The sequence below is a fragment of the Vicugna pacos genome, chromosome 12 (assembly GCF_048564905.1).
Source record: "Vicugna pacos chromosome 12, VicPac4, whole genome shotgun sequence".
In the NCBI taxonomy this organism is placed as follows: Eukaryota; Metazoa; Chordata; class Mammalia; order Artiodactyla; family Camelidae; genus Vicugna; species Vicugna pacos.
Genome location: NC_132998.1, coordinates 13345569 through 13371187, shown reverse-complemented (window position 1 = coordinate 13371187; position 25619 = coordinate 13345569). Strand labels below are relative to the sequence as shown.

Here is a 25619-nt window from a genome sequence, read left to right as displayed (position 1 = left end):
TGTGGTTTTCTTTCATCTCCCAAGTCAACCTATCGTGCCCAATGCTGGGCTCCTGCCCTCTGTGGTGCCAGGGAGAACCTGGAAGATGAGTTTAGCTAGAACTAGACAAAGCCTTAATATTCATGTATTTATTCTCAGAACATACAAACTCATCTTCTCAGAGAATAGAAAACAGAAATTTCACTCTGACTTCAAGATGGACTCAAGCCAGCTCACCCTGTCCCCACATTGACTAAAAAAATTCCCTGGGTGAGGGATGCCTAGAGTGCACAGCACCCCTTGGCACAGGGACCGTGCACATCTCTAAACAAGGCTCTCAACTTGTTTTATAATCCAAAAGGGCAAACAGCTGTCAAAGTGACAGTCAGAGTCCAAGGTCCATAATCCTCAGTGCCAGATCCCCTGGGTCATCTAGGGCAACGACAGTGCTGTAGATCACGCAGTCAAGTCTGTGCCGAAGAAGTCCCAGCCTGGCAGCCAGGTTTTTGTTCAGTCTGGGAGGCAATGCCAACTGGCTGCCCCTGTAACTGGCAAGAGCTAATGGCCCAATGCAATCCCAGAGCACGCCAGAGGGGCAGAGCTGGGCCACAAGCCATGGTGATCTGTTCTCTCACCTCCCAGAGCAGTCTCCTCTCCTTTTACAGCCCACGCCAGGCCTTCAGACCTGAGGGTCTGGGCCAGGGAGTCTGAGTGTTTCCTAAGCCCCCAAAAGAGTGAGGACCTGGAAAGAGATGTGAGGGTCCTGAAGAACAGGCTCCAGAGCATGGCCTGAAACCACGGGAAGGGTGCTGTGTCAGGCAAAGATGGTCTCTTCCCGGCGCTTCTTGGTGAGGATGGTGCCTGGCTTGTGCTGGGCATCTGGGTGGTTGGCTAGCTCTGGGGGGCAGGACGACACTGGGCTCTCCAGGATAGCTTGCTTCAGCTCATAGAACACAGCAGAGTCCTCTTTGGTGAGGAAGGTGATGGCCACACCACTCTTGCCTGCTCGTCCCGTGCGGCCAATGCGGTGGATATAATCTGGGGAGGGAGACGAATGTCACTCAGAGTGCCAGACCAGACGCCCTGGTGAGCACTGTCTGAAACCTCCACTTCTCAAGGCATCGTCCTTCCCACCACACCTCTGAGGGCAGTAAACACAGCTGGTGCTCTCCCCACTAGCCCTGCTGACAGTGGTCATCCCTCCACACTAAGACCGAGTGACCCAGCTCCATTCTCCTCCACCCTGAAGACAAAGCGCTATCCTAAGTGCTGGGACGACACAACCAGGTGAGATTTTCTTCTCACTGGGACAAGCAATCCTTGGTACAACACCCTGGCTTCAAGGGGAAACAGGCAAGAAGTCTCCCTTTTCCTGGATCAAAGCTGCTTTCCCCTGCACTTACCTTCAATGTTTTTGGCCATGTCATAGTTGACGACCATAGACACATCTTGGATATCGATACCACGACCCGCCACGTCTGTAGCCACCAAAATATCCTTGGCCCCAGCCTTGAGGTTGGATAGTGCAAACTCTCGCTGCTCCTGGCCTTTCCCACCATGCAGTGTACAAGCATTGTACTGTTGGAAGAATGGTGAGGTGAAGAAAGAGCAATGGGATCACGGAGAGACACAGAAGTTAAGAGGGAGGGGGACAGGGAGGGAGGGTTGCAGAGAGCAGCAGGGGAGGAGAAGGGGAAGGAGGCAGGAGACACAAAGAGGGCAATTGAAGGTAAGAAGAGAACAGATGAGCTGAAGAAAGGGATGGGAGAGATGGGGGACAGACAGGGCAAGGTCAAAGGTAAAGCAATCGAGTGAGATGTGGAGCAGACAGATGAGAAGTAGTGAGAGAGAATGAAGGTGAGGGATGAGGGTGGAAAGCAGGGACCAAGAAGTTTAAGGAGATTTAAGCATTGAGTGGAGAGGTCACACCCTTCCCCTCAAACACAGTATCAGGGGCAAAGGACAATGATCACTAACATCTCCCTCTTGACCACACCACCCACTCTCCAAACATACATAAACATGAGAAATTTCAACCCACTCTATTTCACATTCTCAGATCCTGTCAGGATATATGTCTCAAAACCTCTTCCTGGCCCCAGCCCACTTAGGGGAAGACCCAAGGCAGCTGAGGCTGGCACTGCTGGAATGGACAGGGAGTCGTAGCAACTGACCCAGTCCCCATCAACCTCCCTTTTCCCCTTGACCCTGACTTGTTAAATACTAGAGAGGTTCAAGAATGGGTGATCGATGAAAGCAGGAGCCTAGGGGGCCCATGCAGTTTCAGAAAGCAACACCAAAGAGACCAGGCTCTGCTCTCCCCTGCCAGACACACCCCCATCTTCTCCAGGGATTTGGCCAAAACATCACAGCCCTTCTTCTGGTTGACAAAAATGATGATGGGTGGATCGAAGCCTTGCTCCAAGATTGCCAGCAGCTTTTTCCTGGGGAGAAGAGGAAGAGAAAAATGAGACGCACACTACCTTCCACTCCAAGGGAAACGCCCAACCCTGGTCTATGAACACCAATTCCAGGATCCCCAATGCCCATGGAATTCTGAACAAGAAAACAGCACTCTTTGACATGGCAGAACAATCACCCTCCAGCCACCGCTCACTCTAAAAAAAGCCCCTTCTCCATCCCACTGGCTCAGCTGCCCCCGTACCTCTTTTCTGACTCTGACATGAGGAAGACCTTCTGTTCCACACGTTCATGGGGCTTGCCTGCAGAGCCAATGTACACCACAGCAGGCCGCCGAAGATAGCTCCGGGCCAGACGCTCCACCGCTGGGGGCATGGTGGCCGTGAACATGACTGTCTGTGAAAACAGAAGGTTCAGCCCTGGGCCCAGGCAGACATGTTACAGATCCCACCATCAGCACAGGCAGCACAGCCCAAGCTAAAGAATCGAAAATGAGCCATGGTGCAAGTTTTGAGAGGAAATAGGGCCTAGGGAAACTGCCCTTTGTCTTCCTACTTCTTCCCTCAGTGCCTGTGCAGCAGGGTACTTTGTACCTTATGATAACAGGAAGGCCTGAGAGCCTTCGCCGGCACCTGTGGTGGACAGCAGCATGACTTTGGAATCATTTTTCCAGAGCTCAGCTAAGAGGCCACACGGCTAGGACTGTGGGAGGATGGTACCTAGCCATGCCTCACCATTCTGGAAACATGTACTCTGGGCTTGAGGGCAAGAAGGACTCTAGAGCAGGTTTGGCAACTTGCCCAACTTTTCCCAGGCAAGGGAAGCAGCCTTACTTGGCGGTACTTATGTTTTCCTGACTCAAAGTTGGCCAACATCTTCTCAGGGTCCTCAGCCTCATCTGTGTCCGGCTTCTGGTTGCTGACAGGCATGTGCTCCAGGATCTTCTGGACGTCGGGTTCAAAGCCCATGTCAATCATCCTATCTGCCTCATCCAGAACCACGTAGGTACAGCGGCTCAGCACCAGGTAGCGGTTCTCTAGCACATCAATCAGACGTCCCGGGGTAGCGATCACTATCTGGGAGGTACAGTGGAATCATATGTGGCCCCAGCAGGTACTCCTTTCTTCCTCCTGTGAACTATCCACCCACTTGGGCAACAGACCCCCCCAATGCTAAGGAACTTGGACCCCAACCTCCAGTTACATTGGGCAGTGAAAGTTCCTGAGAATTGACATGAAATCACTTGTTGCTACTTCGGATTTTTTTCAGGAATGAATGGGGTCTTTGAGTAAGGTCCAGGGGTTAGATAGGGAAGGCAAAACTGACAGGAATTTTCTTAAATGAAAGAGAGACTAAGGGATACTATGGAAGGGGTTATATAAACGGATTCCACTAAGAAGCCTGCAGAAGACAACTCCTGCAGCAGACTTCTTGTAAAAAGCTCTCCTCCCCTACCCTAAGAAGGAGGCAACACACAAAATCAATGACGTGGTCTGGCAGAGTGATTAAGAGCACAGCCTTTGCACAGGAATCTCAGCTCTGCCCATCGCCAGCTGTGATTCTGGACAAGTTATTAACCTGAGCCTCAGTTTCATCTATAAAAATGGAGATACTATTATCTATTCTCATATGGTTGTTGTGAGAATTAACGACACGTGGAGTATAATCCCCAGTGCAAAGTCCTCCATAAATAACAGCGTATATAAATAAACCAGCCCTCTTCACTTACTGTAGATCTATGGCAGAAAATAGAAACAAAGTCCCAAAACAGAGAGCCTTCCCAAATGGCAGGCCGGCTGCTGGCTAGGTGAACAAACCTCACAACCCATGCGCAGCCTGAAGCCCTGGTCTTCTCTGGAGATGCCGCCAATGACAGCCACAGTGCGGATGCCCAGTGGCTTCCCAAACTTGATGGTCTCTTCCTCAATCTGCTGAGCCAGCTCACGAGTAGGGGCCAGGATGATGGCATAAGGGCCCTGGTCTGACTCTTCGATCCTATGGTAAAGGGGCATCCAACAGTTTCATGAGCTTTGGCTCCCATCCAACCACAACAGGAGCAAGACAGAGTCACTCTTAAGGGCAGCTATGGGAACGGGGGAGGGGTGGTGGGAAAAGAATGCAATGATTGCCCTTAAAAATCAGACTCTGGTATAGCCAAGTTCTCCAGGGAGTGGTTCCTGCCAGCAATAAAATCGTACACTTCTTTGATATTATGATCCAGTTATTCCCTAGAATGTGACCCAGACTAAAGAAGGGGGCTTCAGATTATAGACTTCAAAGAAAACCAAGCACTCATTTGCCACTTTTACCTTTCTTACCCAGTCAAACCCACTCCAACTGGTGTCAGCTGACCTCACCTGTCAATTTTGGGGAGAGTGGTTATCCAGACCAGCAACGGGATGAGGAAGGCTGCTGTCTTGCCGCTGCCCGTCTCAGCTACTCCAATGATGTCACGATTCTGTAGCCCAATGGGAATTGCCTGACGCTGGATAGGTGTTGGTTCCTGCAGTGACCCAGAGAGAGTAATGGGTACAGGCAGAATTATACTACTCGGGCTACTGCTGACAGAGTGGGCACATAGTTGAGCACAATGGGAAGACACCAAGCACAATTCACAGGAATGGGACCTGGGAAGAAACACAATCAACTGACAATACATACCCAAGAAATCAAGAAACAATGTAACTTTGGTGCCCACTGGCAGAGAAGGCACCAGTATAGGAACAAAGTATTCTGTTCTCAAATTAACTTTGTATCCCCTAAAACAGGAGAACGTGTCAGGTCTTCTGGGCCAATCTGCTCCTTCTTACCTTATAGCCACACTTATCGATGACCTCCAAGATGTGTGGGGGCAGGGAAGAGTCCTTCCAGGATCGGATGGGATTGGGGATCTTGCCACCTTTGGTGGTGATGCTGTAGTCCTCACGGAAGATCCGCCAGTCCCTGTCTGTCATCTCATCCAACTTCTTCTGGGACCAATGCCGATCGTCCCAGCGTTGCTTGGCTTCCTTCTTACGAAGTTTGCGGAGTCTTGCCCTGGGATAGGACATGAGGAATAAGTGGGGTCCATATCCTTCAGCCCCTTTCTGTAGACTTGGCTCTGTCCAACCACCGTAGCCCTGGCCACTCACTCCTCCTGCTCCTTTTCTTCAAGCGTCCGCCTCTTCTCCATTAGGTCACCATAGAAACGCGACTGCTCTCGTTTCTGCTGCTTTAGGTCGATGCCGGCAATGAAACCTCGCCCCAACAACTGCACTTGGTGCCGTTCTTTGTACCTGGGATCAAGACAGAGGAGGAAGAAAAGGGAAGGGGCTGCTACGGCACAAGGATGGAAGGGCAAATAACCAACATGTAGTGGTTCCCCTTCCAGCCAGTCTTTCCTCACCCAGAGGGCTGGCTGACTACTATACCAGTTCACCCATCTCCCCATCCCGGTGTATCGTGCTTCTGTCTCTGTAGTCACTGGTTCTCTCTGGTTCCTAAACTGCCTAGTTTAAAAGACCCAGCACTTAGGCCTGAAGCCACTCACAAGGGGTTGTAGTCAATGGATGTGTCCTCAGAGGCATCCCACTCAAAGACAAACTTGCGGTCATTGAGATGCCTTGTTCGGCGCCGCTTCTTGATGCCACCCAGGTAACGCTCCTGCCCAGGGACAGAACACAAAGCCTATCAAGGCGGAGGCCCAGATCTCACATGCAGAGATTAGAATGGCCAGATCTCACCCGTGTGTGCGGAGGGGGACAGCCAAGGCCTGCACCTTAATGGCATGCAGTTCCTTGCTCTTATCCTTCTCCTCCCGGATCTTCTGCCGCCCCTCCTCGTCCTCATTTCCATTTGTCTCCCGCTCCATCCTCTCCCTGCGTTCCCGCCGCTCCCGCTCCTGAGGGTCTTCTGCAGACCAAAGAGAGCAGAGCTGCAGACGAACTCAAAGGAAGAAAAGAGAGGGCATGGAGGAAATCCAGACAACAGATACCAGGTGAGTAGAAAGAATAAAAAGAAAAAAGGAGGGGGGCAGATTTAGGATAGGGAAATGGAGACCTAACAGATAATTTTCTCATACACTTGCCCCACCCTTCCCTCTTCCAAATTCAGAGCAAACAGGTTTCAGCTCTCCTGAATGACAGTACAATCCCATCCCACAGTTGTGTCCCCCCGCCTCCCCCCATCTAGGGGCTACACAGGGTAAGTAAACGAACCCAACATTTTCCTGCCCAAGTCTTGAAACTGTTTCCTTTTCTTCCTCTCTTCTTCAAGCATCCTCTGCCGCTCTTCCACCTCCTGTTGCCGTCGCTTTAGGGCTTCGGCCTCTCGTTCTGCTTTGGAGAGGAACTTCGGCTACAAAATAGATTGCAACTGTATTCAAAGGTTCTGGGAGGAGGGTATAAATCACATCACAGATGAGGAGATGGCAAGGGGCCCACAAATAATTGCTCAGGCAATAAACCTGTTAAGGAAAACACAAATAGACCTAGGACCCTGTTATGGGCTAAACTGTGTTCCCCTCAAAATTCAGATGTTGAAGCCCTAACTCCCAGTGTCTCAGAATGTGACTGTATTTGGAGAAAAAGCCTTTAAAGAGGTGACTGAGGTAACATGAGACTCTATGGGTGGGCCCTAAACCAATGTGACTGTGTCCTTATAAGAAGAGAAAATGGGGACACACAGAGACACCAGGGGCAAATGTACACAGAGGAAAGATCTATGAAGACAGAAAAGACATCCATCTATAAGCCAAGAAGAAAAGACTCAGAAGAAACCACCTCACTTGATCTCGGACTTCTAGCCTCCAGAACTATGAGAAAAATTAATTTCTGTTTCTTAGATCACTCCGTCTGTGGTGTTCTGTTATAGCAGCCCTAGCCAACCAGTACAGCCCCTCAAGCTCTTACCTTAGCCTCAGCTTCTTCCTCAGCCTTTTTCTTGGCCAGAAGTTCCTCCAGCGATAATGGCTGGGCCTGAAGATAAAACACAGGACTTCAGTCCATAGAGGCTATCTCCCTTTGAAGAACAACAAAATTAGGCTTAAACTGAAGAGGAAGATGAGGGAAAAAAATCCTTCCTCTTTTTACCTTAGGCTTCTTATCACCATGTTCATCCTCATCATCTTTCTTAGAGTCTCTGTCTTTCCGAGACTTAAAATCTTTTCCTCGGCCAGGAGATAAACTTGAAAGCAAAGGAAGAAAATTCCTTATCAGTCTTCTTCTAGCCCCTGGATGAGGTTCAGACTGAGCCCCCAAAGGGAGGATGGACGTTTCCCCACGACTCTACAAGACTGGCCCATGGTCATCCAACATGTCCTGAAGGTCCCTTTGCAGGCCTGGTCACTCCACCTTCTCTGAAACCTAATGAGGGCCCTATCTTGGCCCCATTCTACCTGAATCTCCTTTTCTGAGACTAATCTCTCCTGGGAAGTGGGTCTTCAATACTGATATCAAATATATTTCCTCCAAATATTACTCAACTATAAAAAAGAATGAAGTATTACCATTTTCAGGAACATGGATAAACCCAGAGATTATCATACTGAGTGAAGTAAGTCAAACAAAGAAAAATATATGATATCACTTATATGTGGAATCTAAAAAATAACACAAATGAACTTACTTACAAAACAGAAACAGACTCACAGATATAGAAAACAAACTTATGGTTACCAAAGGGGAAAGGTGGAGGGATAAATAAGGAGTTTGGGATTAACAGATACACACCACTACATATAAAATAGGTACAACGAGGATTTACTGTGTAGCAGAGAGCTATATTCAAAATCTTATAATAGCCTATAATGGAAAAGAATCTGGAAAAAAATATACATATAACTGAATCACTCTGCTGTATACCTGAAACTAACACAATATTGTACATCAACTATGCTTCAATTAAAAAAAAAATCCTCCAAACAGCATATACATTTCAGAAGAAAAAAAATCTGCATTAGTTTATAATACACAGTGAATTTAGCTGACATGGCCACCCACACCTCCCTTCCCAGGTATTACTATATATGTCCCCTCATTTCGCCTTCCTACCAGTCCCAGCAATCTTTTCCCCACACCTGCTATAAGCTTAACCCACGAGAGCTCTCAAACAACCCCACTGTGTCTATTATGAGAATTCTATCCTTTGGCCTGAATTCTAAGCTACACATTCAGGACCTAATAAAAAACTTTGCATAGAGAGTTTCCAGAACAAAGAAATCAAGATACTAGGCCATTAAGCTATCTCAACAAATATATGTCATACATTCGGAGTAGAAAACTGAATGGTCTGATGGAGCTAAAGGGATGTCTTGTAGACTGGCAACCTTTATCAGACTAGTTTCAACTTTTTTTCCTTTACTTTTTGTGGGGAGGTGATTAGGTTTATTTATTTATTTATTTATTCTTAGAAGAGGGACTGGAGATTGAACCCAGGACCTCATGCATGCTAAGCATGCGCTCTGCCAATGAGCTATACCCTCCCTCCCTCAAACTAATTTCTAAATTCTAAGAACAAGTTGACCTTCAGGGAGCTGTGACATCACTAACCGGTTATACTTTCTAAAGCGTCTTCTAGAAGACAGCCCTGCAGTAACTGCCAATAGGGTTCAATATGGAAAATTTACTTTGCCACGAAGCTGAACCAGCAGAGATGCAGAGAGGAAGAGATGGGAGCGCTGCCCTAAAGCTCATTCCCACTCCCTCAGGTACCTGGATCGCTTCCGGTCCTTGTCCCGTCTGTGCCCATCCTTATCCCGATCCCGGTCCTTCTTATTCCGATCACGTTCCTTATCTCGTTCTCGCTCTTTGTGCCGGCGTTCTCTGAAAACAGGACATTTAAGGAATCACTTGTTTCATCCCAATAACATGGAAAATAATTCCATTTTAACTTATTTCTGCTGCCTTATTTACCTCTCATTTAATTCTTCTACAAACCTGTTTCTAGATTTTTGTATAACATAAGGATGGACAGCAAAATTGGTTTATCTCCTCCAAAAAAAAAGAAAAAAAAAAAGAGATTACTTGATACTTTCTGAGTACCTGGCTTCACTGCAACCCTAAGAAGGTTCCAATGCGCTTTTCTCCCCAAAGTAATATCTTACAAATTGGAAAATGTTGCTTCCTGGGGAAGTTATGAGGGAATTCTACAAAGGTCTTATAGCTCAGAGTTGTACTGCTAAGTATTAATGGCAATCACAGGTCATAAACCACATGAACAGATAAATTCTCTTTTTCAATCATCTTCCCTTCATCTGGACCTTCATCTTACAAGTTCCCTCTTTTATTTGTTTGTTTGTTAATGAGGGGGAGATAATTAGGTTTATTTATTTATTTATATTTGGAGGAGGTACTGGGGATTGAACCCAGGAACTCATGCATGCTAAGCATGTGCTCTACCACTTGAGCTATCCCCTCCTCCCCTTATAAGTTCCCCTTAACCTTTAAGAGCTACTGGGTCACCAGGTGTAGAGAAATGTATGAAAGACTGATGTTCTAATAGTGGAGGCATCAGAGGAACCAAGAATGAAGAAGTTCGAAATGTACACTCCCTTCCTATGTAACTGTAACAAACATAGAAAGTCATTTTACCTTTCTGTAGACTTGGAGCGGGAACGGGAGCGAGAACGGCTGCCTCCTCGACGCCTGTCCCTGGAACGATGCCGTTTCCTATCTTTAGATGGGGAAGACTTCCGGTCCCGGTCTCTATCCCGTTCTCTGTCAGGAGTCCGAGATCGCTTCCTTTCCTCCTTGGAAGGTGATGCATCACGGTCCTTCTTATCAGCCAGCTCTCCTGCCATCTGTCATGGGAAAGAGAAGTATTTATTATGTACTAGGTACTGCTCTAAAGGATTTACATGTAATTTACTTAATCTCAAAACAACCCTCTGAGGTAGTTATGCTGGTATGTCTGCTTTACAGATGAACAAACTGAAGCTCCGGTAACTTGCCTATGGACATGCGGGTGTTAAGTGTCAGATTTTCAGGCAGTCCAGCTCCAGAGACTCATTCTTATTCATTAATACTATACTGTCTCTCTGGGATTCTTTTTTTGTATATATTCATTTCTAAAAATATACAATGAGTACACCTTATTTTTATAATTAGACTGCAAGAGTACGAAAAAAATGTTAGTGAATGATAGTGTACTAGCTATCTCTAAAAACATCCTGTAGTGTTTATCTTAGGAGTCTATTAGGTCTGCCAGTCCACCAGCATCAGTCAACACATATACATCTAAGGGAGGAAAGTTCTCTTGAGCTCATAAAGAAAACTCAAAAGAGAAAAACAAAGTGTAACTTTGACGTTTGAATTTATAATCAGCACCCTAAGGAAAATCTAAATTCAAATAGAGAAACAAACTCCTTTTACTCAGATTAAATGAAATGTGATTCTAACTGGTGAAGGGTACACAGGACCTCCATGCACTCTGTTTATGCAACTTCCTGTGAGTTTATAATTATTTTAGAATTAAAAAAGAAAAAAGGGGGGGGAGAGAAGGAGGGAGGAGAAGTGTACCAAAACCTAGAGGTCACACGTATTTTGACTGACATTACCTACTGTGATTTTCGTAGCCTTGATCATTACCCAGTCTCATAAAAAGTTTGGGCAGGAATCTGTTCTGTCCCCATCCTGCCTGGGGGAGACACTGAACACCATGCCACAAGTCAACTGTCCTTCAGACTACAAAATATACTTCATCCAGGAGCTGAAATGACAGCAAGTATGAATCTGCCTCTATACCACCATCACCATTATCATCCCTAAACCTCAGGATCTATTTCTTAGATCTTACTTTATCTTCTCTATATAGAACCCTGGACATCATCATCTTTTCAAGAAATATTCAGTGAGCACCTCATAGGTGCCAGACACTGTTCTAGACAAGAGATACAGGAATAAACAAACGAAGTCTCTGACCTCATAATGCTTAAATTCCAGTGGAGTAGCCAACAGTGAGGCAGAAAGATAAGGGAATTTCAAACAGTAATGAGCGCTAATAAGGAGAATAAAACAGGTTGATGTGACAGGGGGCGGTATGAACAAGAGATAGATGGCTCTGGAAAGAATTTTTTAGATGACATGTGAGCTGAGACTTGAATGATGGGGAAGAATGCCTGTAAAAATCAGGGAAAAGAACTTATTTGGTAAAAGGGACAGCAAGTGCTAAGGCACTGGGGCAAGAACTAGCTTAGCATGTCTGCCAATTAAAGAGAGACTTGTGTGGCTCAGTGGCAGTGACCCAGGGGGAAGAGTGATTCAAGATGAGTTCAGGGAGGTAGGCAGGAGTCAGATCATGGAAATGTGTTTTAGGCCACGATAAAGGAACATGGATTTTAATCTAACTGCAGTGGGAACCTTAGAAAGGTGTTAAGCAGGAAGTGGTGTGATCCTATAAATTTTCAAAGAATTACTTTGGTGATGTGAAGGAAATCCACAGTAGGGAGACAGGAGTGGAAACAGAATGACTAAAAATGCTATTATGGTGGTCTAGCCAAGAGCTGACAGTGGCTTGCTCTAGGAAAGTGGCAATGGTGGTGGAGATATATAGCTTCAGGGTATATTTTGAAGGCAGAGTTGACAAGCCTTACTGACAAAACGAAGACACAAAAAGGAGACACAAAGATAGTTCCTAAGTTTATGGTTTGATCAACCTAAATAGTTCTTGGTGCCATTCGTAGCCAGAGAAGACTGAGGAAGGGAAAGATTTAGGAAGAAATCAAATGTTTCATTTTGGCCATGTTGAATGCTAAGATATCAGTAAGAAAACGAAGTGGAGATTCCAAGAAGATCGTTTAAAATGTAATTCTGGAACCCAGGAGAGAGTCTGGAGACAAAAACTTGGGTTATCAATATACAGATGGCTTTTAAAGTCATGGGACATTAAATGATTTTACTTAAGTAGCCATTATAGTTAAAGAAGAAAATCAAAGAGGACCCAGGATTGAGCTCTGGAACACTATAATACTTAGAGGTCAGACACAGGAGGAGCCAGATTTAAAAACTGGAAAGAAAGAACAGCCAGTGAGAAAGAAGGAAAAAATAGTAAAGTATGACATCACAGAAGCAAAAAATGTGTTTCAAGGAGGGAGTGGTTATCTGTGTCAAGTGGAGAAAGACTAGGAGTCACAGGAGTGACCCTTGCATTTGGAAAAACGGAAATGGTTGGTGACCTTGACAGCTGTTACAATGGAATAGAGAGAGTGGAAGCCTAAGGGGAGTAAGTTTAGAAGAGAATGAGAAGTGAGACTAGGAAGACAGCAAATACAGGCAACTTTTATTATAGGTTCTAGTTATCACAGGGGGCAGATAACTAGGCCTAGCCTGGCCACTGCTTCCCAGCAGCCTCCCTTGCAAAGCTCCAGATCTGTGAGTTCCTCAGTTCTCATAGGGCAGGGGCAGAGTCTTTTTTTCATTCAATGAAGTTTGTACTTATCAAGCATCCACTTTATGCAAGGCACCAAGCTAGGTGCTGTGTCCATTACAAAAGCAAATCAAGATCCTGTCCATTGGAAGCTTAGAGAACAACAGAGGGTATGAGACACATACCAAGATGAAAATTCAGATGAATTATACCAGGAGTTGAAAGACGAACTTTCCTTTCTTTGGAAAAGGAAATTTGGAAAGAGCTGTAGAGGAAGTGACTCTTGAACATTTAAGTATAGGTAGAATTTGAAGATGTGTAATTGAAGGTGCCGGAAAGAAAGCATTCCTGCCAAAAGAAATAACACGGGAGGCGCAGAGGCGGGAAAGCATGACTGGTTCTGGGAGAAAAGCCAGAGTTCCAATTTGCCTGGTGCAAGGGCCACTTGAAACATGAAGGAATAAGGTCGGACTTAGGGTATCACAGGTATTGTACCCATGGGCAAAGGTCTGGCAGGGAACATTGTCCAAGGTTCTGCCCTGTGCCCCCAGGAGCCAACACTCCCCCTGGGGCCCGCGCCCCCTCGCTCCAGCCCGCCAGAGCTTTCCAAGCTCGTGCCCCTTCCCTGAGGCATTCTTCCCCGCCTCGTCCCGGAGGCAGGGGCCACCGCCGTGCCCTCACTCTTGCCCTCTCTGCAAGCTAGTAGGAACCGCTTCCACCGCCCGAGGCTCACCACTCTTGTGTCCGAACCGCCCAACGCGGCCTCAACGTCGCCGAGCAGTCGCCATCTTTCCCGTTTCCTGGTCGCCGGGCTGCTCCCCCGGCCGCGCGGCAAGCTGGGAAGGCGAGTTCCTGGTGCTGGGTGGCGTAGGCTGACAACAGGGGACGGAGAACTGCCAATCCCAGAATGCACGGTGCGAGCGTCGGCCCCGGGCCGCGGGGGCCGCTGGGCAATGTGGTTCGCCAAACATTTGAGTCTGCAAGAGGAAGAGTTTTTCATGGGTCGGTTCTCCTCAAAAGGCGTTTCTCTCCACGGGTGCAATCCTCCTAGATCATGCTGGCCTTCCTAGATACTGAAGTTAACGACTATCATGGCCTATTGCTTACAACGGAGTAATTTAAGGCCTTCCTTAGATATCAATAGCACGTATTATAACTTGCAGCTACAGTAACATTTTACCATTTGTGGAAAAGCGATTCTACCAAAAAAAAAAATCTGTGAGATAGATTATTGGCCCCATTTTACAGGTGGACAAACTAAAAGTTAAGTTACAGGAGCAGCCTAGTATTTCTCAATGAGAATGGGACAGTTCACTATGCGAGACGATCCCAGGTTTAGGAAGACATTTTAACAAACCTGTCCACCCCACCCCCTCGCCCCGCCCAGCAACACCCTAGTTACTGTGACAACTCGAAATGAGCCCACACAATGGATTCCAAAGTCCTCCCGGAAGGATAGTATCTCCTGGGCTATGGCACCTGGTTTTCTCAACATTACAGGTAGGACCTAGCTTCCTCACTGTTTGGCTCTTTAGAATCTGGCCAGTTATTGGGCTGCTTTTATACTTTTTCTTCTTCCTAGTTTCGTCTCTTCAGTCCTCAAATGAGCTTTTTTTTTTAAACCCCAAATTGTACCTTCACTTTATTTCTCTTTGGTGTTATGGTTCTTATCATAATTCTACACACGCATCCACTCCCAAGCAAAAACAAAAACAAAAACCCTTGCAACTTCTAGGATGTTTCAGTTACCAGGAAGTAGCTAATGCCTTCTTCCTTCCCTTTTAACCATCATCAGCGTTTGGTTTCAGTCCCACATGGTTCTAGGGCTGGTTCTTCTCTCAGAATATGTGTTCAATTCTACTGAGGCAGAGCCTGGGGATAGACCCAAATAGTACTAAGGCTCTGAGTATCGCTACAATGGCACGTAGTAACCCTGGGAGAGACACACTTCGCCTCTTAGAACTCTGCAGCCTTTGAGCTGCCCACTTCTACTCCAGAGAGAGAACTGAAGGGAGATGTCTCAGATCTGCTAGGTGTAATTCACCCAGTGAACACTGGAGGGCTCTCCACTCACAGAATGGAACTAACAGACCAAAAGTGTAGACTGGAATCTTCAAGAGCTGCAGCTGAAGCTTCTACGTGCCCAACTCTGTGCTACACACTTAACTTACATTACTTATTTTACTTGTTCTTGTAACAGTATGAGATGGATATTAATCTCCATTTTACAGATAAGGAGATTGTGGCCCAGAAAGATTAATTATGCGTTCAAAGTCCACATAGTTAAGAAAAGAATGGAGCCAGGATTTGACTTCAGGTTCATTTGACTTCAGAATCCATGCTCTTTCCCTATTTCCAAGCTACCATTCTCCATCACCATTAAAGATGAGTAATTCGAGACCCAGAAAGTTGATGAAGCTTGTCCAAGTTCACAGTGGCAGAGTTTCCCTATGATTTGTGCACACCTTTTATGACACATGTAAGACATTAAGCTTAAAGGATACTTGTGTGGTTTGTCCTACCCTGCCAGTTCTTTGGCAAACATGCATCCTTGGAGGTAAAAACAGAGGGACTATGTTCTAGTGAGAACCCGAGGTAGAGTCTCATATCCAGGTACAACATGGCTAGCAGTAAGGGGCCCATGGAATTATAGTTAACGTTGAGACTGGGTTTGAATCCTAACTCTACTACTTACCAGAGTATGACCTTGTGCTAGTTATAAGGCATCTCTGGCTTCTCTATTTCCTCTTTATAAAATAGGGATATAATAACACCATTTGTCTCACACGCTAGGATAGCAGAGCAGTGAAAGTTGCCTTGATATGCCAGGGTTTATCATTTTCTAGCTGTGTGACCTCAGGCACATTAATCTCTCTGAACCTCAGTTTTCTTGTTTTTAAAATGAGTTCGGTGGTACCCCATAGGGTTATCACAAGAATAAGTAACATACAAAAAACTCATACACACCCCGACCCATAGTAAACATTTAACAAATGTTAGCTATTAATTTATGTGGTTAAATGTGATACTGTAGGTAAGGCACTCAACACAGTGCTGAGCATATAGTAAGTACTCAATACACAGTAACTATTCCCAGCACAGTGTGAAACTTAGAAAAAAGACCTAATAGCAGCTGAAGACAAGGGATGTTAAGGCCCCTAAGCTGCTAAGCTGCCATCAACAGGCTGTGGAATTGGAAGGTCAAGAAAGCAGAAGGCATCACCTCTCCTTTAACTCAGAGACCAGAACCCCAGTAACCTCCCAGCCTTGGCTTCAGTCTGTCCACCTTCTGCAGGGGCTGGGATCTCAGCAGCTTGGATCCCCTCCTGAGATTTCACTACCTTTTCTCTCTACTCTAGACTCTCTAGGGCAGTTTTGCTCCAGGGACATTTAGCAATATCTGGAGACATTTTTGGTTGTGACAACTCAGGAATGCTACTGACACTGAGCAGGTAGAGGCCAGGGATGCTGCTAAATATCCTCCAAGGTACAAGGTAGCCCCAATAAAGTGTTATCTAGTCTAAAATGTTGTTAGTTCTGAGGTTGAGAAACCCTGCTCTAGGGCTAAGGAGATCTTCGTTGGCTTAGCAGGACTTGGGTGGGGAAGGGGATGAGACAGGAGGTCGGGGGAGAGGGAGGAGATCCTTGTTAGAGGTGCCAGGGAACAGTGGAGGCAGCCACTCTGCAACCCACAGAAAGGGCCCCAGGACAGCTTTTTCCTCATTAACAAAGACCAAAGGAAACAGAAGGAAACTAAGAAAATGGAGCCAACTTCTTTATATGTCATATTTTTCATTAATAAATAGGTTTTTCTTCTTTAAACACAGAACATATAACAGATTGAAACACTCCCCCCTCCCCCCAATTCCAAAGACAAGAGTCTATAAAACAAATGCCAGCTATACTGCCCTAAGGGCAGAGAAAGTCTGGTGACCCCCACCCAGCCCTGCCCCCTGCAGCACCACCACCCCCACACTGCAAGAGAAGGGGGTCTGGGGCTTCTCCCTTGGACCCTGGGGACTTAGGTGAGAAGCATGTGAATGTATGATGTCACCTCTCCATGAGGCATGGGCTATGCAAAGATGAGGTTTCCTTCTCATTGGCTCTGACCAGCCCTTGCCTTTCTGATTTAAGTCACGAAGCACCTGAGCTCAGCTCCCCAAGGAGCTGCCTCTTGGCTTCCCCACTCTCCACTCCTCTGCGGCCTTCTACAAGGGGAAGGGAAGGGCTCAGGGACCCCTCCCATCCCCCGGCCTGCATGGAAACACTGTGTGGAAGAGGCATGATGCTGAAGGTGAGGCTTCTGTAGGCCCCCAACCAAAGCCTAGAGGCCAGCATGCCCCCCAAACCCCCACACCTTTCCTTCCTCTGGAGCAGAGGGCACTGGGGCAGCCGCCCCTTCCACCACCTAGTGCCTGGCTTGGGGTGTGATGGTTCTTTCTCAGTGTCAGGTCCTCAAGCCGGGCCTGGCTCTTTCCTTGTCCCATTCCTGTCTCCTTCCAAGCCCTCACCGTGGCCGTCTGAAAAACTCGTGTCCAGTGTCCTAAATTGTCTCCTCCTCCCTCTCCCTGTGCCTCTGCAACCCAAGGGAGGAAGTGGGAGGCTGTCTCCCCTCTCCAACCCCCACTTCACATAATGGAACAGCTTTTGGCCTTTTCCTTCTTGAAGGTAGAAGAGATGAGTTCGGAACGACTGGGGAGGTGGAGCAGTCGCTTGGAGAGGCTTCGGACAGGGCTCTTCGGGGGCACTGGGCTGGGCTTGTTCAGACACACCATGGACGCTGTCCGGAAGATGCTGTGGATACTCTTTTCGGAGGTGAAAGCTGAGCCTTCCAGGTAGATTTCTGCACCCAGCTGCTTGGCTATTGCACAGCCCTGCAGGGAAAGCAAGGTCATCAATGCCATGACCCAAAATGGCTCTGAAACACTTCCTTCTGAGGTTAGTGGTCCTCCCCAGGGAAGCTCCAGTGGACCCAACTGCCAGTCTCCCACCACCACACTCTGCTGATTATTTTCTGAAGGTGATGCCTGACTGCACCTTGGGATCATCTGAACACTTTTAAAACCATACTGATGCCAGACCAAGTAAATCCAAATTCCTGGAGGTATATCTAGGCATTAGTATTTTAAGAGCTCCCCAGATGATTGTAATGTGAAACAATTGTTTAAAAGAAATGATTCTTACTCTCCCATGTGCATCAGAAATTATCCAGGGATTTAATTTAAAATGCAGTTCCCAAACATTTCTCCTAGAGTGACTCTATAGGGAAGGAGTCAAGAATTCTAACAAGCACTCTAGTGATTCTAATGCAGGTGATCCACGATGAACAACCACCTGAGAAACACTGGCATGCACAGGAATGGCTCACCTGCCAGACTACAGCATTAATCTGGTACCCACCACATCTATCCAGGTAACTAGTTTGCTGACTATAGATGGCCCCACAGAATACCAATTCTCTTGCCATAGTGAGAGTTTGAGCAAGGGCCACCTTTCAAGCCCTCTCCTGTAGCCTTCCCCAACCCACCCCCGATACACATACAGGCGCCCGCGCCCACATACACACCTGCTCATAAGAGATGGGTGCCTGCTTCTGGTGGGACAGCTCCATCAGAGTGCTCAGGTCTGTTCGCAGGTCTGTCTTACAGCCAATAAGCAAGACACGGGTGCTGGGACAATAATCGAGGATTTCCGTCCTCCACTGAAGAGCCATGCAAAATGGGAAGGAGGAAGGAAGGGGAGTCAGTGGCTGACGGACACCCGGAGAAGCCCAGTTGGCAGCATCAAACACACCATCCAGCTTATCACCAGCCCAGCTCTCCCTCTGAGTCACAGCATCGCCACTGCACTAATTACATCATCTTCCTGCCCATGAGGCCTTTTGGGGCCACAGGAGTGCTGACCCAAGAGTCTGCCCCCTCATTCAACAGCCCAGTCACCAGAGAGAGCACAGGGCAAATCTCCTTCTCTCTGCCAAGCACACAGGGTATGGGTTTGCCTCCTCAACCCAGTCACAGGGCTTCACAAGTCCAGAAATCCAGGAAGAGGGCAACCAGTCTCTCTAAGGGAAGGAGATAATCCCAGAGTCTTCTGGGAAACTGGGCAAGTTCCACAAGGTATCCTGGGACCCCTCAGTATGGGCAGACCTTGCCATCCAGACTAAGGCATTTCCTACCAGCAGCTCAGCTCAGGCCCGCCTGGCTTGCCCAGTCCCAGTAGGCCTGGGATCAAGGTCTATAAAAGCGATCGCCAAAAGGCCCTATCCTGGACCCTCAAACCATACCAGCAGGAAGTTCTCTACTCTCCATCCTTCACTTTCTGATTTACCAGCACCACCTTCCTTGCTGGGCGTCTGGCAGAGCAGTACGGGATGGGGGCAAAGGCAGGGATGCAGAGGGGACTGGAGATCTGGATTCTAGTCCCGAAGCTGTAGCTAAGGGTGTGGCCTCAGGCAAATCTCTTCCTTCCCTGGCCTTAGTCTCTTCCTTTTACACAAGATGAGATTAGATGACAGGGTCCCCAAGATTCCTTTTTGTTCTCAGGTTGAGCTAGAGACTACAGAGTTTAGCCAGCCTTACCTTCTTGAGTGCACTGTCCACTGTCTCTGGACGGCTGATGTCAAAGCAGAGTAATACTGCATCCGAGTCGCTATAGCAGAGTGGACGGACGTTGTCATAGTAGGGAGACCCTGGTGGGGGGAAGAGCTGATGCTGAGCCATGGCATTTGCCCTCCCCTGCAGGCCCAAACCTAGAGAGTCCTGGGACTACCATGCTTGGTTCTTGAGGTTGGTCCCTTGGCCCCACCCATCTCCCAGGGGAATGTGCTGCCGCCTGGAAGCTTGGGACCAGAAGGCAGTGCACGAAGATCATCTAGTTTTGTCCTGAAAAAGGGAAAGGGGGAAAAATAAAAGGGTGGTGGAGCATAATTTGTCTGTCTGGGTCTCCTACAGTGGGCTTAATTTAAGATCCACCAGTTTTCCGAGTCCCAGAGGAAGATGCTCCCAGCCCCTGCAGAAAGACCAGCGCTTGTTTAAGGTCTCTTTTCTAGAGTCTGCCTGCTGCCCAACCTCTGCTCCCTTCTTTTGCTCCAGGGTCTTCCCAGTGAAGAAACAAACCTGCCTGTTACATAACTGGCTGCCCTGCTTCTCTGCCGTGGGGTCAGAACTAGGAGGTTCTGGAGGCTGGCAGGGGAGGGAGAGCATCAAGGATTCAGTGTCCCACTCCTCCTCCCACCCAAATCAGCTTATCCTGAGAAGGGCAAAAGGAAAGCTGTAGCCCCTGTCCTGAGATCTCAGGGAGGCTGACTCAAAGACAGCAGCACCTATAGCTGGGATTTAGAGGCTCGAATAAGGGCCCCTCACTAGGACGGGAGTAGGCAGTGCAGACCCTGGTGGTCCAATGTGGGAGAAAACTAAGGATTGAGCCTGGCCCCCTCCACCCTGGGGAAGGAATGGTAGCAGATTTGGAACCCAGACAATCCGTGCTCAGAATAGCAAGCAGCCCCTCTCCCTGCACCGCAATCGCCATGGAGACTGGGGGGGAATCCAAGCTGAGGCGGGGGGTGGGGGGTTGGTTGTAAAAACAAAAGGGAGTCAAGGGGAGTTGGGTTGGCTGCCTACTCCTTCAGCACTCGGTCCCCATGCCTCTCTGAGGTGGGGTCTTATCTCAGCAGTGCTGAGCAAAGGGAGCACTGCAGTACTGGGGACGGGGGAGGGGAGGAGGCTTCCATTCTGGCTCAAGCGATCCCCCTTCCCTAAGACCAGCAAGTGCTTCAACCCTGGCCTCAGTGCTGGGAAGCCCCATCCCACACACCCCTGCCAGTCCTCCTTCCTTGTGGGCACCTAATTTGAAAGAGGGAGTTTGAGGCTGACTGATAGCCTGCATCCTTTCAGAATTTGCGAGCTGGGGATGCGACACAGGGAACAGAGACCACCTTGCCGATTTTCCATTATCTGGACTGGGATTCAACGGCTGCATTCTGACTGTGGGAGGAGAGGGGAGGCAGCAGCAGTGGTGGGAGGGGGCTCTCTGGGGCGGTGGTAGTGAAAAGAGATGAGCTGCAGTAAGATTCTAGGAAGACTGAGAGGTGAGCTGAGTACAGCAAATGAAAAACCATACATCATGCAGCTAAGCTGCATTCCAGTCCAATCCAGCCAGCATAGCACAGTCCAGGATAACCAGAATCCTGCCTCCCCACCCCTGGAACTGCAACAGAGGAAAGCATACCAACCAGGTTGAGGAATTTTTGTTTCGTTTTTTTTGGGGGGGTGGGGAGCAAGGAGAGGCTTGTTTTCCGTTTACCCATCCCCTACCTCCAGTCTTTCCAGACCTCAAGATTGGATCATGGGAGCAACAGCTCTCTGGAGGAGTAGGATGGCATATTTATATGTAACAGGAAACCTCTAGTGATTTATAGTTCCTCTCAAAACTCAGCCTGAATATGCATTTTTGGAGAGGAGTAGATTTTATTTTCTTTCTCCTATTCCTGGTTTTCAGTCCTTAATCATGACTCTGAGCTCAGTCTATTTAAAAAGGCCTAGGGTAAAGAGATAATGGGAAGGGGTCAGAATCAAAGCAGAGGATAGCCTAGCACTAAAGGTTTAGGGATGAGAGGCTGGAAACATATTGCTTTCTACATTCCAGAAAGACAAGAGCATCTTCTACCTTAGCCCATTCCTGAGGAAGAGGGGAATGGTCAGAGCCAACACCACCGCCTCCCTGACTATCCAGAATGTGACTGTGCCCCATATTAAGCCCCCACCCTCCAAAACATCGATGATGCATCACTTCATCCCTGAGCCGCAGAGGTATGACAGTGGGGCCGAGCTGCGGCAGGCAGGCAGGCAGGCAGACAGGCAGGCAGCAGTGGCCCGAGATGGAATGCAGGAGAGAAAACTGAGTCAGGAGCAATATTTCCCCAAAGCAGGCTTGTCTCCCTGCCTCAACCATCACTGCCTCCAGCAACACTCCCTCCTGCCTTTTATCTGGCAGTAAAGGCTGCATGAGTGTGCTGAGTGGCAGGGAGTGGAAACAGAGAAACCCTGACTGCCTCCTCAGTAGTATTCTGGGGTCCATTCACCTCACCATCCCAGCCTTCTGAAGGATAGAGCTATATTCGGAGAAGTGAGTGGCTTCTGGAGTTCATCCACTCTGCACCCTTGGATCAGCCAACTGAGTTGGCCAAACTCTACCCCCATCCCCAACTAAAGAATCTTCGGGTCCCCTTCTTTCAGTTTCCTGGCAAGCAGTATACTCCTTCTCCTCATCAAAGAGGGAAACAATTTCTAAAAGACAGCAGCTACAGCAGAGCAGTGGGGGTGAGAAGAGGACATTTGGGGCCAACAGCCTTACCTGAGGTGTCCCAGAGACTGAGCTCCACTCTCTGTTCCTCTGTCTCCAAGCAGGCTGTGTAATTCTCGAACACAGTAGGCACATACGTCTGTGAAAAGACAGGTACTACTCACACCTTGGATGCACCTACCCTTGTAACCCTCCGATTAGTACTGTCTACACAAGAAGCCACCCATCCTAGTACACTAAAGTGGCAGGAGATAAGGAGAGGAGGGACACATGGGACAGGAGGAGGAGAGTGTAGAGGCACACTTTGCTCCATTGAAGTAAGAAATGTGAATGACTTCCTGCCAGGGACAAGCCCCCCCCCCATATCCTAGATGGTTGGGGAGACACACAGATTTCTCTTGTCCCCAGATTTGTCTGTCTCCCAGTTTCAGTGCCACAGACAACTCTAGCTCTTTATCTTCTCCCCACAAGCCCCTTGGACCAGCAGGGCAGCAGAAAGGAGCAACAGAAGCCTGCCTGGGGACAAGCACATAGATCCCTTGAGGATGGGTGAAGGCACGGGAAGGTATTACGTCAAGTAGAAACCCCAGACTCTCAAATGCCTCCCTCTCCCAAGAGCTGACTCCAGGATGAAGGGAGGTAGGAGGGGATTTGATCGGAGGCCCATGGGTGAAGAGGTAAGGAGGAGCCAGCGGGGCGGCAGAAGTGGAACAGGTCTCAGGGGAAGCTAAGGCAGGGCGGTCCTCCAGCCAGAAAGCGATCCACCAGCCAGAAAGCGGCTGAGGGTGGGGTGGGGTGAGGTGAGACAGAGCCCGTGGGCAGGTGGGAAGCTACCCCGGCAGGCAGGCAGGCAGACAGGGAGCAGAGCTGGCCAACGGCGGGCGGGGAACTCACCTCGGGATAGCAGTCCTTCGCCAACACCTGTAACATCGCTGTCTTCCCGCACTGCACATCCCCCACCAGAACGAGCTTACATCTGGCCACGACTGGCTGGGGGGCCCGTCTCTCCTTCATGGCTGCAGCCTCCGCAGGTCCTGCACTAGGATTCAGAGAGGAGAGGGTTGCGCCAGGAGAGCCTTGGCACGCACGGAAGCCGAATTCCCTGCCTCTCTCCAACTGAGACAGAGGCCGGCACAGCCGCTTTATATCTCCTAGGTTGAGCCAATGACAAGAGGAGGCGGACCCTGTAACAGCCAATCCCTGAGGTGGGATCCCCTCCAGCAGCCAATGGCAGGAGGATCTGAGTCAGAGCCCTCTCCCTCCCTTCCCTTTCTCTTAAAGCTACATGGTTGCTTCCTCTGAAAGGGGATTCCCACGCTGTTGTGTATTTGTACTAGTGAGGGGGGAGGAGATGTGAAGCAAAATTTAATGGTCTTGAGTGTCCACCAACGAGTGTCAAAAACAATAAACTAGTCATGAATGCAGGAAGTGAGGACAAGCTGGAGTTGTCCCAGAAGAGCAAGACCTGCCTAAACTACAGACAGATGGCACCCCTAAGGAAGAGGTGGTCCCAGAAATCTCTGACCCCTTTGTTCCCTCTAATCCCCATCCAAACCCGTTCCCACTTCTGGCTTCCCTTCACAGAAGCTCCTGCTGGACCCCTTTCAACACCCAAGTCTCTTCCTCAGAAATCACCTTCACCAATAAATAAATAAATAAATAAATAAATAAATAAATAAATAAATAAATAAATAAATAAGCCTCTTTGCGTCATCTGGAAAAAAACCCACAGGACTCCTGACCCAGAGGTGGGCAGAGAGAAAGGAATGAGGGAGTCTGGCAAGTGGGGATGGGAGAGAGGAGTACAAAGCAAACAAAGTTGCTGTCTGTTTGGCCAGACAACCTCTCACACCAGGCCTGGCAGGAGCTGCTTTAGGGGTGTTTATTCTGCTGTTTGGGTTTAGCTTCCTGGATGAATCAGGCGCAGGACCAGTTTCAGGCTGACATCTACGGATGCTGACGTACTGCTTGTGTCACCTGGTTAAAGTCCAGTCTGGAAGACTGGGCCTGGGACTTTGGGATTAGGAAGCTGGAGGGCAAGATGAAGTTGAGATGAGCTAGCTAACTGCCTGCCAGCCCTTGGCCCTCAGAGCCCTTCATCTTACCGCCTCTCCACTAGACACACCCACGAGATGTATGCAGGCAGCTTGAAAAACCCACTGATTATTCAGGAGCCAGGACAGCCCAGATAAGGCCTCCTGGGGATCAGGGATTGAAGTCAGACTGACCTTGGGCAAAAGTGAGACACTCCAGGGTCCATGCTTAGGTCCCTTCACCTTGTCAAGTCCAGCACCTCTGGAGCAAGGCCTGGGTCCTGTTCCACCTGAGCTTTACCCTACTTTGCCATCATTGTTGCCCCACCCAGGGGTATTTTCCCCGTTTATAAAGGATATTTAAGGGGGAGGGTAGAACTCAGTGGTAGAGCACGTGCTGAGCATGCACGAGGTCCTGGGTTCAATCCCCAATACCTCCATTACAAATAAATAAATAAATCTAATTACCTCCTCCACCAAAAAATAAAACAAAACGAACAAAAAGGATGTTTGAAGATCTTCACCGGACTCAAAGGGACAGATCTCTAAAGGTAAGATTTCCAATGCCCTCTATAGACAGTAGAATGGAGGATATTTTGAGCCTGGCCAATGTGCCTCCCATCAAAGCCTGTGGCGTCCAAGTCCAAGTTGCTCGGCTGAGGGCTCTGGGGCTAAGTTCGGCACTGTCCTCTAAGGCCATCTCCTAAGGCCCCCCTTCCAGGGATCAGGAATCACCTCAGGGAGCCTCCAGGGTAGAAAGACAGTTATCCAGGTGCTACCTCTGGCTGGTTACCCTCCTCTCTCAGGCAGGCTCTCTGGAAGTTTCTTTCCCCTATCTTTTCCCAGGCCTCATCCTCAGCCCTCAGATAGTGTTCTGTCTATAGAATTTGTCCTCTCCTTGCCCTTTTTCAGCAGCCTGACAGCCCCTCTGAGCTGCCCATAAGTATGGTTTGGGAGAGTTCCAGGAACAGCTGTAAGATCTTTCCCTCCTGTCTCCCACCTTCAGTCTCATCTGAATTCAGTTCTGGAGGCATCAGTGGGGTTCCCATACATCCTCTTATCCCTTAACTGGGTTCCCTCCAGTGGCAGCCCTAAAGGCTTTAGCCCTCTCTCCCCTATGTTCTTTATCAGCCTCCCCTTATACACACACCTCCATCCCAAGCCACTCCAAATAAATGTTTAAATAAGTAAAACGTGTTCTTGTTATGCAAACAGCTTCCTCTGGCTTCTTACAAGATTGCCATTTCTAGAGCCCCACTGAGATAGAAATTCTGGAAACTGTACTAACACTGGTTCTTCCCTGAGTGGCTCTTTTTCAGGAGAGGGCAGCAGAAAGCCCAAGCGGTGAGGCAGAGCAACCCCCATCAAGGCTGATTCGCAAGATGTTTCTCTGACATATTTTGTGGGTCACATGTTTATGAGTTGTGGCGGGAAAAGTGGTGTGTGTGTGTGTATGTGTGTGTGTGTGTGAGTGTGTGTAAAGGCAGCATAGCAACATGAAAGGAGGATGCAGCCAAAATTCAGTAGGCCTGGGTGCTAGGCCAG

The 25619-nt window shown here is 48.4% G+C and overlaps 2 protein-coding genes and 1 long non-coding RNA gene across 4 annotated transcripts; 1 reads left to right on the top strand and 2 right to left on the bottom strand.

Annotated features, from left to right (window-relative positions):
- Positions 1 to 113: 113 nt before the first annotated feature.
- On the bottom strand, positions 114 to 13599 carry DDX23 (DEAD-box helicase 23). Its single transcript, XM_006202923.4, has 17 exons — positions 13475 to 13599; positions 9969 to 10177; positions 9090 to 9200; positions 7470 to 7563; positions 7290 to 7355; positions 6597 to 6735; positions 6158 to 6291; positions 5930 to 6042; positions 5532 to 5675; positions 5211 to 5436; positions 4758 to 4903; positions 4218 to 4395; positions 3234 to 3476; positions 2645 to 2796; positions 2315 to 2423; positions 1383 to 1557; positions 114 to 1017 (listed from the first exon to the last, which is right to left on the bottom strand). Exons 2-17 carry the CDS (start codon positions 10175 to 10177, stop codon positions 794 to 796), a joined length of 2463 nt encoding a protein of 820 aa, XP_006202985.1. The 5' UTR covers positions 13475 to 13599; the 3' UTR covers positions 114 to 793.
- Positions 13353 to 18311, top strand: LOC140700134 (uncharacterized). 2 transcript variants are annotated; one of them, XR_012078377.1, is made up of 3 exons: positions 13353 to 14241; positions 17410 to 17679; positions 18054 to 18311. It is a non-coding gene; the product is annotated as an uncharacterized lncRNA (long non-coding RNA). The 2 variants fall into 2 exon arrangements; XR_012078376.1 differs by lacking the exon at positions 18054 to 18311 and having other exon boundaries at positions 17410 to 17844.
- RND1 (Rho family GTPase 1) lies at positions 16514 to 23175 on the bottom strand. Its single transcript, XM_006202924.3, has 5 exons — positions 22936 to 23175; positions 22093 to 22180; positions 19320 to 19429; positions 18308 to 18442; positions 16514 to 17615 (listed from the first exon to the last, which is right to left on the bottom strand). Exons 1-5 carry the CDS (start codon positions 23053 to 23055, stop codon positions 17370 to 17372), a joined length of 699 nt encoding a protein of 232 aa, XP_006202986.1. The 5' UTR covers positions 23056 to 23175; the 3' UTR covers positions 16514 to 17369.
- Between the last annotated feature and the right edge of the window lie 2444 nt (positions 23176 to 25619).